Genomic DNA, 15,427 nt, shown 5'->3' on the forward strand with positions numbered 1-15,427 from the left:
CCCTAATCTAAAAATAGAATGTTAAATTGTACTATTAGTCCCTATACATTGCAAAAGTTGTGCATTTAGTTATTGTATTTAATTTGATCAATTCTAGTCCATGTACTTTTTGAATTTATCAAATTTAATCCCTATACTTTTAGAATTTTAAAAATTTTGAATTTAAAATAAAAGGTTAAAAGCGGTGCAAAACACATGATAATATGTTTGCCACATCGAATTTTGAAAATAACATAACTTAATAAAATTAACTGTTATCATTTGGTGATGATTGACATTTTAAAATTTAAAAAGTATAAAACTAACAAAATAAAAATGAAGTACAGTGATTAAATTCAGAATACTTGTAAAATAAGGGGGCTAAAAGCAAATTTTAACCAAAAAAAATATTCTTTTCTAGAAATTTTCTCACCTAAGCACCCATGTCATCACCCCAACATTGAGACAAACAAATAAATATATTTTATTGGTCCTTGTCTTAAACCCTAAATTCCATCTCTCCCTTTGAACAAATTACTCTTCAAGTCAATCTTATCTCATCATATACATATTAATATGCACACACATACATATGTATGTATATATATATGAAAGTATAAAGGTTTATTATTTTTGTATATTTTGTAAAACCCAATATTAAATTTCATTGTATTTATTGTATAACCACAATTATTGGGTATTTTAATTTTTAAGAAAAATTAATTTTTATTGTTATTAGTGCAGAAAGACGTGAGTTCGAGTGCGTTAAACGCGTTATCCTCCTATTTATTAATTGAGGAGGAACTATGGGTAATTCTAGGCATGTGTCAAAAAGAGCTTACATGATTAGAACCTATAATGAGTTTTTGAAAAAAAAGTTTTTAAGCAAAATTTTGTGGAAAAATAAGTTGGAAAATTCGATTTTACATTTAATCAGAATATTGAAAATTTCTCACAAATGAAAAAAATAAATATATATATTAGATTTTCACAAAAAAATATTAAATTTATTTTTATACAAAAAATTAAACAATTGGATTGAGTAGAGTAGTAAAATATTCATAAATAAATATTCTCTAGGTAATATTATCGGAATTGGATCAATGGTCGAACTGATAAAGTTACTGATTTTAAGTTCGTTTGATTCGAATCAAATAAATTATTAAAAATTTTATAAAATCCAATTCAGTCGGCTTTTAAATTGGTTCAAACGATCCATACCAATTCGCGGATCAACTGATTTTTTTTTTGTGTTGTTTCAAACCAATGTACTACCCCGAGTTTAATATTTGGACATCTCATTTTTAATTGTTTTATTTAAGCATTTCGTAAAAAAATCATTATATTAATATTCATTACTTTATAAAAAAAAAAGCAGATTTTAAGTATTTTTCGTTTTAAAAACTGATTTTTAACTAATTTTATTAATCGAATTAGTAATGAATCGATTTGTTTATGTGTGATATTAACTCAATCGATTATATTATATATATAAAAGTAAAAGACGAAAATATTATTATATTAATTTTCATTACTTTATTTTAGAAAACGAGTTTTAAATATTTTTTATTAAAAATAACTTATAGATAATTTTATTAACCGAATTATCGGGTTAACTTGTGACAGAGCAACTCAATCGTGTGTGTATATATAATATTAAAAGTAAACGGTAGAATCGTAGAAAATCTCTATAATCTTTTATACTCTACGCGGTTCCAAGAAACCCCGAAAAATTCTCGAAGCAAAAAAGAAGAAAAAAAAGCTAAAAATTTCCAAATAAATTATTTAATTTTGCGGTTTCGGATTCTGGGTAATCATCATAATCATCATCACCACCATCTTCTTTGTGATTTCATATTATTTTTTCTTATATTTTCTCGCTGTCTCTGCTTTTCTCAGGTAATAATATGAACTCAGTTAATGTGAATTAATTTTTCATTTTTTTTGGTTTTAATTAAAGTTTTTTCCCCCCATTTTCTATGTTTATTTACACTTTTTTGTTTTTAAGTGCTGGTTATGGGGTTGATATTTTTCAAACTGATAATAGAATCTTTTATTTTCTTTAGTTATAATTTTTTGGCTTTTGGTTTTGAATTTAATACAGGGAGGTTTTATATAGCCATTGGAGAGGATCTTTTGTCTTTTTGAAGTTAATTTTTCTCAATTTGAAGCTGGAAAAAAGTTGAATTATATAGTTTGAGATTGGAAGACAAAAGGGTATTTTTCTGTTTTTCATTTCATTGAAATTTGAAGGAGAAGTTAGGGATTTGGATTGGAGTTTTTAGGGTTTTCTAGCTGTGGGTTTTTTGTCTTTTATTGAGGATTAATTTGGGGTTTTTGAGACTTTTGGGGCCTATGTGTTGCTTTTTCATCCATTGATGTCCTTTGATTGAAATTTGAAGAATTGGGAATTTTCTCCATGAATTAGGGTTTTGGTTGTATATGATATAAGGATCTTCAATGGTCTCTGTTCTTTCGATTGTGATTCGATGTTTCAAGTGAATAATTGCAGTTGATTGGTTTGTGATTGCCAGAAAACCGAGTTTAGGGTGTTTGAGATATACATATAGGAGTGAAGATTTCAGTCTTCAACTGTTGGTGAGTTCAGTTTACGAGTGATTTACTGCATTTGGTTGGTACGTGGTTGCTGGAAAACTGAGTTTAGGGCGTTTGAGATATACATATAGGAGTGAGGATTTTAGTCTCGAAACATCGGTCAGTTCAGTTTTCAAGTGAATTATTGCAGTTGGTTGGTACGTGATTGCTGGAAAACCGAGTTTAGGGCATTTGAGATTAACGCATAGGAGTTAAGATTTTAGTCTTGAAACATCGGTGAGTTCGGTTTACGAGTGAGTTTGTTGCAGTTGGTTGGTATGTGATTGCTGGAAAACCAAGTTTATGGTGTTTGAGATTTATGTATGGGAGTGAAGATTTTAGTCTTGAACAGTTGGTGAGCTTGGTTTACAAGTGAGTTTTTTTCAGTTGGTTTTTATGTGATTGTCGGGAACTGGCTTTTGGGGTGTTTGAGATTACGTATAGGAGAAATTTTCGTTATGGATGATGCTCAGAGCAGTTCAAGTTCACTCCCTCCATTCCTTACAAAGACGTACGAAATGGTCGATGATCATTCTACAGATTCTATTGTTTCTTGGAGTGCAAGTAACAGAAGTTTCATTGTATGGAATCCGTTGGAATTCGCGAGGGATTTACTTCCAAGATTCTTCAAACACAGCAACTTTTCTAGCTTTATAAGACAGCTTAATACATATGTAAGCTACTCGGTTTTTTAATTGGTGTCTTCGTAGTTGCTTATTGTTGCTTTGAATTGAATGAATTTTTTGTATTTTGTCAGGGTTTCCGGAAAAGCGATCCCGAACAATGGGAATTTGCGAACGAGGATTTCATAAGAGGTCAACCTCATCTTTTGAAGAACATACATAGACGGAAACCGGTTCATAGTCATTCAATGCAGAATCTATTAGGTCAAGGAGCTTCTCCGTTAACGGAATCAGAGAGACAAGGTTTTCGGGATGAGGTCGAGAGGCTTAATAGCGAAAAAATGTCACTCGTTCTAGAGTTAAAGAGACACGAAGAGGAACGACAAGGATTCGAGATGCAAATGCAGATTTTGAGGGAGCGTTTACAAACTATGGAGCGGCGGCAACAAAGTATGGTGTCTAATGTAGCTCGAGCCTTGAAGAGACCGGGATTTCCTATAGATCCAACTCCACAATTCGAGGCTCATGTTAGAAAAAGAAGGTTACCGAGAATTGCTTACCTATACGATGAATCCAGGATTGAAGATAATCCAAATCCAGATACCACATCAATGTCCAACACGGATCCATTCGAGCAATTAGAATCATCCATGGTGTTTTGGGAGAACGCCATACACGATTTTGGTCGAGCCAACGTGTTTGATGAATCAACGAGTTGTCCTGAAAGTCCATCTATATCTTCCATACAACTCAACATTGAAACTCAACCTAAATCCCCTCAGATCGACATGAATTCCGAGCCATCCACTGTAGTTACCCCAGAGCCCGTTACATCAATGGAACAACCTGCTCCTTCACCAGCTGGGGTTAATGATGGATTCTGGGAACAATTTTTGACCGAAAATCCAGGTTCAACAGATATTCGAGAAGTTCTGCCCGAAAGAAAAGATCCTGATACAAGAAAAGACGAAGACAAACCCGAGGGTCATAGCAGATTTTGGTGGAACAACATGAAGAATGTAAATAACCTTACAGAACAAATGGGGCATCTTACTTCTGCAGAGAGAACTTGATATTGGTTTCGATGTCTTGATAGTTCAGGTTCGGGTACGATGATCGGATACAGGTATGGGTTCTTTAACGTATTTGAGTACTTAAAAGAAAAATGAAAAATTGAAACGACCCGAATTTCAGATGTATCATATTTAGGTTTCTAGGCATGTCATGGTCACAGTTTTATGTACTATAGAAGCTTATAGTGATTCATATGGCTTTATTTTTCACATATATATATATTAACTGCTTCAATATAGTTCAGTTTCACATATTTTTGAGAAAATAAGACATTAACTTTTGCTTTCACTATATTTTTATTGATAAATGATGATTTTTTAGTGAAGATTCTTTTTCATGATTCTGTGATTTGGTTTTCATTTTTTTTTTCATATTAATTTTTTTCATATTTTGTTTTATTTTGACAAAATAAAATTGGGTTTTTCTTTTATTTCTAAAGTTTTAAAAAAAATTCATAAATATTTCTGTTTTTTTATTTGTTATTCTAGTAAATCAAAAATCATCAATAATTCCTATGTAGCATTTTCTTTTGAAAAAATATTTTTTTATATGAAAAATTAAGTTAATTTCATTATTTTAAATATAAAATATTCATTTTTACATCATAAAAAATTTAAATTAATTGTAAAGTTAAACAAAAATAAAATTTGGTTTGATTTAGATAATCACTTCGTTTTAATTTGTATTTCAAAAATCGTCCAAATTAGAATGCAATATATATGTAAATAAAATACACGAGTTATTAGTCTAGTCGAATTTAATAATTTAGATTTTTTTCGGAAAAATAATATGAATATACGAATATATCAAAATCGAAATAAAATAAATGTTAATGAATCTATCAATAAATACGATTATAACATGAGAAAATAATACGATCGTGTGCAGAATCATTTCACATACAAAATGCCTAACACCATTGATGAATACAAGAATGGACGTGAAACCTAAGGCTACAAATCTGAAAAACTCGAACATTTATTCGAGGAAAAATATTTTTTCGGATCTAAATCGAGCTTGTAAATGGCTAGAAGAATAGCTAATTACATATGTAATATGAATTTAATAACTGTTCGAAACTGTCCGGGAATTTTTCGGGTCTTACCTAGGAGATTTGGAAGAGAGACATCTTCCACAAGAGACGAGCTTCAATAACAGAGCCGGTCTTCGTGTTCTGATCTTCAAGCGCTGTAAAGACAAACAAAAGTTAAAATCATTTCACAAACTTAAGAAGACTGGAACAATCAATAATCCGATACCTTCCGACGTGTTGCTTTAGATGTTTTCCAGCAAAGTAAGCTTCTTGACCTTGGTTCGAGTCTCCTGAAATATGAAAACGTGAAGTTCTATGGATTACGAAAGAGTTGCATAGGTTCCCGGGTTGACGGGCGTCAAAAATACGAAATTATAGTAGAATGTTAGTGAAATTATAGTAGAATGTTAGTGACAACAGACTAATTATCAAGCCGAGTTTGAGTACAAAACTTGGTAAAAGAGCTTAATCAAGCTTGAGCTTAAAAACAGATGTTTGGTCAAGAATGAGCTGCGTATTGAACTCTGAATTTCGAGTCAAGTTCGAGCTTGGCAGTATTCGGACCCCGCCTGGCTCAATTATACCCTTACGAACTATGAAAGAGTTGCATAGGTTCCCGGATGGACAGACGTCAAAAATACGAAATTATAGTAGAATGTGAGTGACAACGGATATATACATACAAGTTCTCTTGTTCGAGCTTTTCGGCAATGGAAACTGCTTTGTGATTTGACCATCTGTTCTCTTGTGTACATCCATCTCCATGATGAATTACGTGTGCAATGGACACCTTACTTCTAACAATGCTCTGACTCGGGGTTAGTTCCCCGGGTTTTCGTCTCCCTGAGGAGGATGCCAACATCAGCTCCTGATAAGCTGCATGTTCGTTGACCTTGGCTTCTCCTGGGGAAACTGGAATTTCGACAATTTCGCTCCTTCCTGCTTCCGGCGATTTCTGATGCATGCCGGAATCTCTCTCTCTCATAACTCTTTTGCTAGTATCATGAAAACCTGCCTCATGTATCCTATTTTGAGAATTGGATTCCAGATCCATGATCATATGAGATGGACCATCCCGGGAAGATGGTAAAACGAGAAGTCCATGAAAACCAGCTGTGGCATCTTTGTTCATTTCACATCTAATTTCGATTGTCAAGGGAGAACCAAGAATGGACTCGAATGCTTGTAAAATATGCCCCCTAAATTTCTCGGCTTCAGATTTGGTTTTATGTGAACTGAACATCAACTGTATGGTTGGGGCTGAAAAAGAAACAGAAAAATGGAGTAGACAGGTGAAGGAGACATTGATAATTACTAAACATAGAGAAAGCATTATATTGTCATTGTTCGTATCAAGTAAAATAACCATACCAAAATGATACCGATAACAAGAGATTTTTGAAAATCGAGGGAGAAAGGAATAACTTTTTGAGTCTAAATAACATGCAAAACTTGGATGCGGATCATGGAGCTACCATCTAGACGAGAAAGAGCTCTAGAAATCAAATTTTCCGATATCTTATTCCGCATTGGCTGTGAACTTCATATATGCTCGTCTAAATGCATGTTATGGCCATTTAATGATATCATGCAAAAACAATCATAATGAGCACTAGGACATACCTGCACCGAAACTAACCGAGATCAGCTTTCCTTCTTGATACAAGAACTCTTTTAGACTACTAACTTGAATGTTATCAAGCACCTCCAACCAAATTTTCTCGATTCTCGTATGATCTTTGACTAATTTCTGATGTCGCTTCCCGGTACCAGTCTTGAAATCCCCTGGACTTCTTGCATAGAGATTTTCTGACCTAACATTTGTTGACAAGTCTCTAGTATTATTACGAAGCAGAACAAGCTCAAGGCCTTTCTCAGGTATATCTGTTCCATCTGTAACACTTAGAGGCAATGGACTATGATGAGAACTAGTGTCACCGGAAGAAATCGGCAATATATATTGCTGATCAGGAGCAAGCTGAAGCAAAGCAGCCGTTAGCCATGTTAGTTTGTCGTTTGACATCCTCAGTTGTTTTTCTGCCTTGGATAACGTTTTCAAAGCTTGCCGTAGTTTCTCCATATCTTCTTTTGACACTGGATTGCATAAATATGATCTATCAGTTTTGGAAAAAAAGATAAATATTTAAACACGAAGAGCCAATGAATATTGTTCTGTTCATTGTTTGTATTTTAAGACTTACATGGCTGTCGTCGGAAGAACTTCCTTCGATGCCTTTCTTTAGTGAAATCGTAACTGCTAGCAAGAATATCGGTTATCACAGTAGCAAGCTGTGACATTAAAGCTAAAGGCTCCACACCAGTTTCGATTATCACCCTCAAGCTCTTCACGGTATTTACCGTGTCTGCTGATAATGCTAGATCAAGAAGATCCACGAGCTTTTCGTCAGAGATAAGCCCAACCTGTGAATCATATCCGTAAAGTTTAGAGTAATTATAGATATGTCAGCTAATCATCATAAATATTTCTATCACTTTCATTCTTTTCCCAACTTGGGGACAAAGGTCTCGCTCGTCATTTGAGCTTATATGTATGTGTATATACATATTACTAGGATTCAAGTATGAAAATCCTATATTTACAGCATATAAGGCAAGGAACAAATATAGCACGTATTTAGAGCAATACTTGAAAACCGAAAATATTAAGCAGTGCAAACATACCAGTTCCTGAACCAACAGAACCGAGATTTTTTGCCCGAGCAAACTCAGCTGCTCGAGAGTCATCTCTGCATCCCTCAGTGATCCATCGGATCGAGATGCGATCAGTTTAAGTGCATCTTTCTCGATTCTGATGTTCTCTCTAGATGCAATCCACTGCAAGGTATAAATTATATCCGCATCCTTCAGTTTCGGGAAAAAGAATTTCTGACATCTGGACATAATTATATGAGGCAGAATATCAAGACTCAAACTGACAAGAATAAAGACCACATGTCTGGGTGCTCGATCGATGACCTTCAATATGGCACTCCAACAATCCGGGGATAAAGTATCACAGTCATCAAATATGAAAACTCGGTACTGCGAAGGCAGCTGAGAGTTGTTCATATTATCAAGAAGATCCATGATACTCTCGAAGTCAAAGTTACTGACAGGACCAACTTCCTTTATATTGCAACTCTTTCCCATGTCATGTGAAATACAAGAATCGCAAAACCCGCAAGGTTTGGGCTGCTCAAGTGACTGACAATTCAAAGCTCGAGCAAATATCCGACTACAAGAAGTTTTTCCGGTTCCATGAGGTCCATAAAAGACATATAACAATCCAACTTTCCTTTTCATAACAGCATTAGAAAGAGCTTGCGATACCAAATTTTGTCCGACGAGGTCTCTAAAAGTTCTCGGCATGTACTTTTGTGTGATATTTTGGTGCCTACATTGGCCATTCCTGACTAACTTAAGTTGGTCACTAGATCGAGCTTCGGAAGCAAGGTCTGAATCAATGTTGCCCTTCAATAAATTATCGGCAAATATACCTAACTCCCCTGAATAGTCATGTACCCAACGAGCATTGTCCGTGCTGTCCTGTGATCCAGATGCCTCGATTAGAAGCGGCAGTGCCTCAGCGTTGAACTTCGCAGATGAGCTCGATTGATCGGATTCCACAGGTATTTCAGAAGAATTTCTTCCATGGAAACCTGCCCCACGTTTCCGTAATCTAGAGTCCGATAAACCACACGAAAAACTCCTTCCTGCCATGTCAAGGAAAGTTTTACCTCTTTGATGAATTCTTGACCAATTAAATGGAACCCTACATCCATTTCGAGGGGCCTTTGTTATGTTTTGCAGATCATATTCATTTGATTCCTCTTCCATACCATACTTTGTGCGCATCGAACCCCGAGCAAACAAATTAGAAGCCACAGACAACTCATTCCGACCTCCAACCTCTTGAGAAGGAGCAGCCCGAGATCTTCTTGCCCCTCGAAACCTGCGCCTTTTCACCTTGTCTAATCCACTCGAATAACCACGGACACTGACCTCAGGTTCCTCACTGGTTTTCTCATGCCTTCCATGAAAGTCACCTTTGGAAGACAATACATCATCACTATCCCCAGGAAGGTCATTCAACTGCTCGGATAAAGTCTTCACTCGAATCCCTTGTGTTTGCTTCCCTTTTCGGTTTTTACTCCTATCGTTCAAACCAGAACCACCCGAGATCGCATCAGGAGACAAACAATTACCATCTTGCTCCAGTACAGGCTCATTATTCTCCCCCAAAACATCAGTCCTATGATCTCTCCTACTCCTTTGATTATCTCTATCTCCACTCTTACTACTATGATCACTACCACTACCTTCACCCGGCACAACTTTAGAAGTCGCGAAATTAGGCAAAGCTGGTGAACTTACCAAAAACCTCCTTCCACTTCTCGGCCTCTCAACACCAACAGACCTTCTCCCCTCTCGATAAAAACCATCCTTGTCAACCTTTTTCGAAAGCAAATCAGCAACCAAAGGTGAATGCCAATAAGGAGGACTTGCAGAAGGATCCCTAAGGGACCGGGATCGTTGAAGGATCATAAGATCCCTCACGAGCGATCGGTCGGACATTATAGGGCTATGCTTATGACGCATATGATTCTTCAAGTGTATACAGTTAGTCAAATGAATATGATTCTTTAGATGGTCACTAATATTATCACCATTAGCATCCTTTAATACCCTAACAGCCCTAGTCATGATGAATCACAGCATTTATGTAAATTCGATTTTCGGAATCTCGATATCATATCAAAACATATAACATCTCCATTAATGTAAACAAACCCCAAATCTCTAAATTTAATAATAAAAAATATGTAAAAAAAAGGCAACAAAATTTCCCACATTCCCTCATTAATTACTTAGTAAAACCATACCTGAAGTTCTCACAGACATTTCATCAAACACAAAGCATTCCCCATTTGAGATGATGAGCTCTTTTAAGCTAAATCATCATATAAATGTAAACCCAGAACTTAAATGCATGAGATTTAAAGTATGAACAAAACCCAGAACTTGAAACATGCAAAAAAAAATTTACAACGTTTCAAGCTTTGAATCCTTCAAAGATTATAGCTTTTGAATGCAAAAGAGAAGAAGCTCATCATTAAAAGTACACACCATAGATCTCTGTTCTCTGTGTGTTTGTTTGGTTGCCACCTCACTTCACATGTATTTTCAATACTATGGTTTAACTTTTCAAAGGAAAATGATAGTCCCATTAAAGAAAAGATTTAAAAAAACAAAAACAGAGACAAAACAAAGTTCTGATTTTTTATTTTAAAAATTTGCTTAAACCAAATAGAAAGAGATGAAGAGAGTGTACAATGAAGAATTTTTTAAAGAAATGTTTCTTAAAGTTTTTTTTTACATATGATATAATTTAAAGGTATAATGCTAAATTTAATCCTTAATATTTACATTTTTATCAATTTGGTCCTTTTTCATTTTTAAGACTATTAAACTTTCAAAATCAGTCAAATTGTTTTTTTTTAAGAAATGTTTATTAAAACACGATTTTAAATTTAATTTGAACTCTATATAATTATTGAATAACAAAAAATTGCAATAAATCCCTATACTTTTTAAAAATTAGAATTTAATCGCTATATTTTTATTTTTAAAAATTTAATTTTCTAATTTTTAGATTTCAAAATTCATGCCTAACAGTTAATGCTGTTAATTTTTTTCTTAAATTTAGGTTCATTAAAATGTCATTTTTTAGTGACATTACTACTAAATAAATTTTTTTTCTTCTTGTTTTAAAATATCACACTAACAAGTTTAACAAAAAAATTATCAACATTTTTAAATAGACCTAAAATTTAAAATCTAAAAAATAGAGAGATTAAATTTTTAAAAATAAAAGTATGAAGACTAAATCTTAAATATTTGAAAAGTACAAGGACTTATAACTGATTTTAACCTTTAAGAAAATAAAAAGGGGTAGGTATAATTTGTACCAGACAAAAACTCAGGAACATATATATGTTTTAAGACAAGACATTAATTATACCCAAAAAAAGTGGTATGACCATTTTTTGTTTGAGCATGCAAATAAATTTGTATTTTTATATTACATATATTTAAATTTAAGTACACGGATTCACTCGTAGTTTGATTGGTATGAGTATTATTGTTAATATAGGAGAACGTGGTTTGAGTGCGCTGAAGCATATTATTATGGTTAATTTTAAACATTATATTTATAAAAAAACAGATATAATCAGAAAATGTGATGAAATTTTTCAGAAAAAATAAAAGGAAATAAAGTTTTTGATTTGATCCCCTTTTCCCATTAGAAGATTTTGATAATGAAATATGTTTGTAAATGGGAGACCAAAAAGTAACTAATATGTTGAATTTTTCTATGTTATTGTTGTATGAATTGACTTTTTTTTTCTTAAAAAGAAAAACAAATATTTAGTTTCACCAAAATAATAAATCTAAAAGTAAATCCGAATACGGATGGATTTGAATGAAAGTACAAGACCCGAGAAATGGGTTTGAATAAAAAAAAAGGCCCTTTAATATATAGGTTGGGTTGGGTTTAGATTATGATATTTATGGCTCCAGCTTGGATTTTTTTATACTTTTGTATTATTTTTTATTTTTGTGTAATTTATTCTATGTAATATTGAAAAAAATATGTTAACTTGTATATATTTTAAATTTTAATAAAATATATTAATTTCTAAAATATTAAATTGAAAATAATATGTATTTTTTTAAATATGGATTTACAAATATGGGCGGTTTTTTGGCAAAATTTTAGCTTTATATCTCGGATCTGCCTGGGCTTGAATAAACATAAAGTGTATTAATATCATAAATGTGTTCAACTATGTCCGACTCATGAACATCTCTACTTCAACACTTCCATGCAATTGAAATACCTACTACAACATCCATTTAAAAAGGTAGAGGAATATCTAACCCATTGCTCTCAACATGCTTGATTATTCCCGAGTAGCATCCCATCTCAATTTAGGCATCCAAAAGCGTCTTAGAGCACAAACTCTTTCACCTCCATAATCATCCATTGTTTTGCAGATCCTTTATTCTCTAACTCGAGCTCCTCTCCATGGTTGTTTAAACTAGTTGGGATATTAGTTCAGAGAGAGACATCAAACCCGTTGACCTCCTAATCAGCACAGGCCAATTGAATCAAAGTAAAAAATCGGTTCAACTGATGATTGAACCTTTTTAAAAAAAATTATTTTATAAATTTTTAATAATTTATTTAATCGAAAAGTACTAACTACCCAAGTCGATTGAACCGGTTGGATCGACAAACCAATGACCTAATTTATTCAGTCACCGGTCTAATTTTAAAAATATTACTTCGCTCAACCCAAAACTAAGGGCAAAGGTTGCTTTAGACCTCGAAAATCATAAAATTCTAAGTTAATATATGATAAAATTATAGTTTGGCTCCCTCAAAACCTTAAAATTTCAATTTAATCTTTTTAATAACCCAAAAATTACAAATCAGTACAATTGTTAAAAAAATAAAATTATATTTTAACTCCTCTAACAATGTACAATTTTCTAGCTTCGTTCTTGTCGAAAACCAGAATCAAACACTATTCTTTACAATAATAAATTAATAAATAAAAGTTGTATTCATTTATGACAAAAACCTCAAGAAGGTGAAACAAACAAAGGAGCATTAAAGAGGAAAAAAATAAGTGGGTTATATAATTAGGGAAGAAATTAATATGGTTAGTTTGTGATAGAGGTGTTCATGGGCCGCCCGAAATATAGGAGGATTCGGGTAAAAATATAGGCTCGAAATATGGGTTTGGATAAAAAATGAGGCCCGTTAGAAAACGGGCCGAGCTCGGGGCCAAGCCTGAATATAATAAATATATATATTTAATTTTTTAATTTTAAAATACTTTTTAATTTTTTTATTTTTAAAATAAATTTTTGGTATTTATTAAAAAATGGGTCGGGCCGGGCCGGGCTCAGGAATTTTTTCCCGGGTCAGGCATGGACAAAATTCCAGGCCCATATTTTGGGCCGAGCCGGGCCCGGGCCTAAGACGCGGGTCTAATTTTTTTGGGCCCAGCCCGGCCCATGAACACCTCTAGTTTGTGATTTTCTTCTTTTTGTCTTAAATGTTTACTATATATGTATATGGTAATTAATTACTGGAATATCCAAGTTCAAATCTTAGAGACAACATTATTGAGAGGAATAGTCACGATCCCTGAACATAAACTGTAAAACGAACATGAAGAATATAAAAAATATATATTTCTTATAAAGTACAATAAAAAAATTTAAAAATACATTTTATGACCATAATTTAAATGGTTATTATTATGCTCCATTATTTAGATAGAAATAATGAATGCTATTATTTTCATCTCTTTATTTTGAGTTTTTTTTTTAAGTTAATCTCATTATAGGTTTTTATTATATCTGCCTTTTTTTTATACAATGTCTAGAACTATCCATAGTCTCTCCCTAACCCTTAAATAGGAGGATAATGCGGTTCAACGCATTTGAATCCACGTCCTCCTGCAATGGCAACAATGTCGATGCCAGGTAAGACTCAATTGGTAAACTTATGTTGTGGGATTGAAAATTTATACATGGTAATCGTGTATGGTGGGATTCGAATTTAGATACTAAAAAACCTCGTGACCCAATTTTTTGCAAACAATGAGGAATGGAAAAAAGAGGAAAATTTTTATATAGTCCCTTCTAATTTTCAGGAAATCACAAGTTAATATAATGATAAAGTTGCACTTTCACTCTCCAAAAAAAATTATTCATTTCTGAGCCCTCCAAAACAATTTTCTAATTACGCCCTGTCAACAATATTAAAATCTCAACAATATTCGGGGGACTTGTATATGGAAGGTGATCAAAGTTACATATTGGATTTGAACTAAATAAGAGATAGGCATAATGACTTATTTGGTCCTTTAACTTTATAAAAAAGTTATTTTGGTCTTCTATTTATTTTTGTTCGCTTTTTTTAGTTCTTAAACTTACTTTTTTGTCAAATCACCTCAAAATGAATGGAAAAATTAACATTTTGCATACACGTGGATTGTCATGGGGATGACAGATAAACATTTAATTAATTTTTAAAAATTAAAAAATTCAAAAAGATGTTTTTAAAAATTAAAAATCATTAAAATTATATTTTTTTTATTTTTTTTAATTTAGCAAATATTTAACTACTGACGTCTCACCTCATGAGAAGTATTTCACACGTTTTAACTATTTAAAGAAGGCTTCATTCAAGTGAGTGTTTTAGACTAATTTTAGTGGGTAAAAACTGGGGGTTGGACTACTTGAAAATGGTAAAATTCTTTCTAATATCCTTTGAAAAATTATGAAATTATAATTTAATATAAAAATAAAATTACCTTTTGACCCTTCTAAAATTTTATAATTTAATTCAACCCTAACTTTTTTTCCAACCTTCATCTTTGGGGAGCTTATCTTCCTCTTCTAAACTCTTTAGGGGTTTTGTTGTATTGTTCAAATACCTATAAAAAAATATGAATGTTAATAAAGCAGTTGTTACATATCACAAGTACGGGTGTTCAAATGGTCGGTTCGGTTATTAACCGAATTGAATTAGCATTAACCGAATTAATCGAACTGTATAATCCTTTAACTGTTAATCGAACCGAATTTTTTCCAAAAAAATTAACCGAACCAAAATTTATATCTTTTTGTCACCTGGTTAAAACAAGTATAAAACATATAAAAAAACATTGAAATTAACCAAAATATATGTTTTTATCTTGAAAGTTAATCAAATTAATTGAATTAACCGAAATTTTATATCTTGAAACACTACATAAGTTTTGAAATTAACCCATAATATTGATTATTAAGTTTGGTTAATTACTCAATTTTGAACCGAATTAATCGATAACCAAAATTTCAAAAAACCATTAATCAACTTCCAATCGATTAACCGAATCAGATCAATTTAATCAATTAACTCGAGTTTAATTGAAGTTTGAACATCCCTAATCACAAACAAAGCCAATCCAATTCCATGTGGATTTTTTAAATAAGTCAACAAAATACAGGTGGACCACTTAAAAAAAATTGTTGCCTAATTAATGCACCATATGGATAG

At 32.6% G+C, this 15,427-nt stretch overlaps 2 protein-coding genes across 3 annotated transcripts; one reads left to right on the plus strand and one right to left on the minus strand.

The window, feature by feature from the left end:
• The first annotated feature begins 1,608 nt into the window (after nucleotides 1-1,608).
• On the plus strand, nucleotides 1,609-4,522 carry LOC107960242 (heat stress transcription factor A-4a-like). 2 transcript variants are annotated; one of them, XM_016896541.2, is made up of 3 exons: nucleotides 1,609-1,878; nucleotides 2,084-3,248; nucleotides 3,332-4,522. In XM_016896541.2, exons 2-3 carry the CDS (start codon nucleotides 3,033-3,035, stop codon nucleotides 4,268-4,270), a joined length of 1,155 nt encoding a protein of 384 aa, XP_016752030.1. In that variant the 5' UTR covers nucleotides 1,609-1,878; nucleotides 2,084-3,032; the 3' UTR covers nucleotides 4,271-4,522.
• Nucleotides 4,523-5,110: 588 nt separating this feature from the next.
• LOC107960241 (protein STICHEL-like 3) lies at nucleotides 5,111-10,639 on the minus strand. Its single transcript, XM_016896540.2, has 6 exons — nucleotides 7,987-10,639; nucleotides 7,506-7,725; nucleotides 6,928-7,398; nucleotides 5,988-6,564; nucleotides 5,531-5,594; nucleotides 5,111-5,459 (listed from the first exon to the last, which is right to left on the minus strand). The coding sequence occupies exons 1-6, from the start codon at nucleotides 10,006-10,008 to the stop codon at nucleotides 5,373-5,375; spliced, it is 3,441 nt and encodes a 1,146-aa protein (XP_016752029.2). The 5' UTR covers nucleotides 10,009-10,639; the 3' UTR covers nucleotides 5,111-5,372.
• Nucleotides 10,640-15,427: the final 4,788 nt, after the last annotated feature.

Source organism: Gossypium hirsutum, chromosome D06, assembly GCF_007990345.1.
Source record: "Gossypium hirsutum isolate 1008001.06 chromosome D06, Gossypium_hirsutum_v2.1, whole genome shotgun sequence".
NCBI classification, from domain to species: domain Eukaryota; kingdom Viridiplantae; phylum Streptophyta; class Magnoliopsida; order Malvales; family Malvaceae; genus Gossypium; species Gossypium hirsutum.

What these genes read in the sequence shown, in the direction of transcription:
- LOC107960241 (XM_016896540.2), bottom strand. Translation starts at nt 10,008, where the DNA reads ATGACTAGGGCTGTTAGGGTATTAAAGGATGCTAATGGTGATAATATT. An exon ending in GTTCTTCCGACGACAGCCAT is followed by an intron (nt 7,399 to 7,505) that starts GTAAGTCTTAAA and finishes TATGCAATCCAG; the next exon opens with TGTCAAAAGAAGATATGGAG. An exon ending in CTCGGTTAGTTTCGGTGCAG is followed by an intron (nt 6,565 to 6,927) that starts GTATGTCCTAGT and finishes TTTCTTTTTCAG; the next exon opens with CCCCAACCATACAGTTGATG.
- LOC107960242 (XM_016896541.2), top strand. Translation starts at nt 3,033, where the DNA reads ATGGATGATGCTCAGAGCAGTTCAAGTTCACTCCCTCCATTCCTTACA. An exon ending in TAAGACAGCTTAATACATAT is followed by an intron (nt 3,249 to 3,331) that starts GTAAGCTACTCG and finishes GTATTTTGTCAG; the next exon opens with GGTTTCCGGAAAAGCGATCC.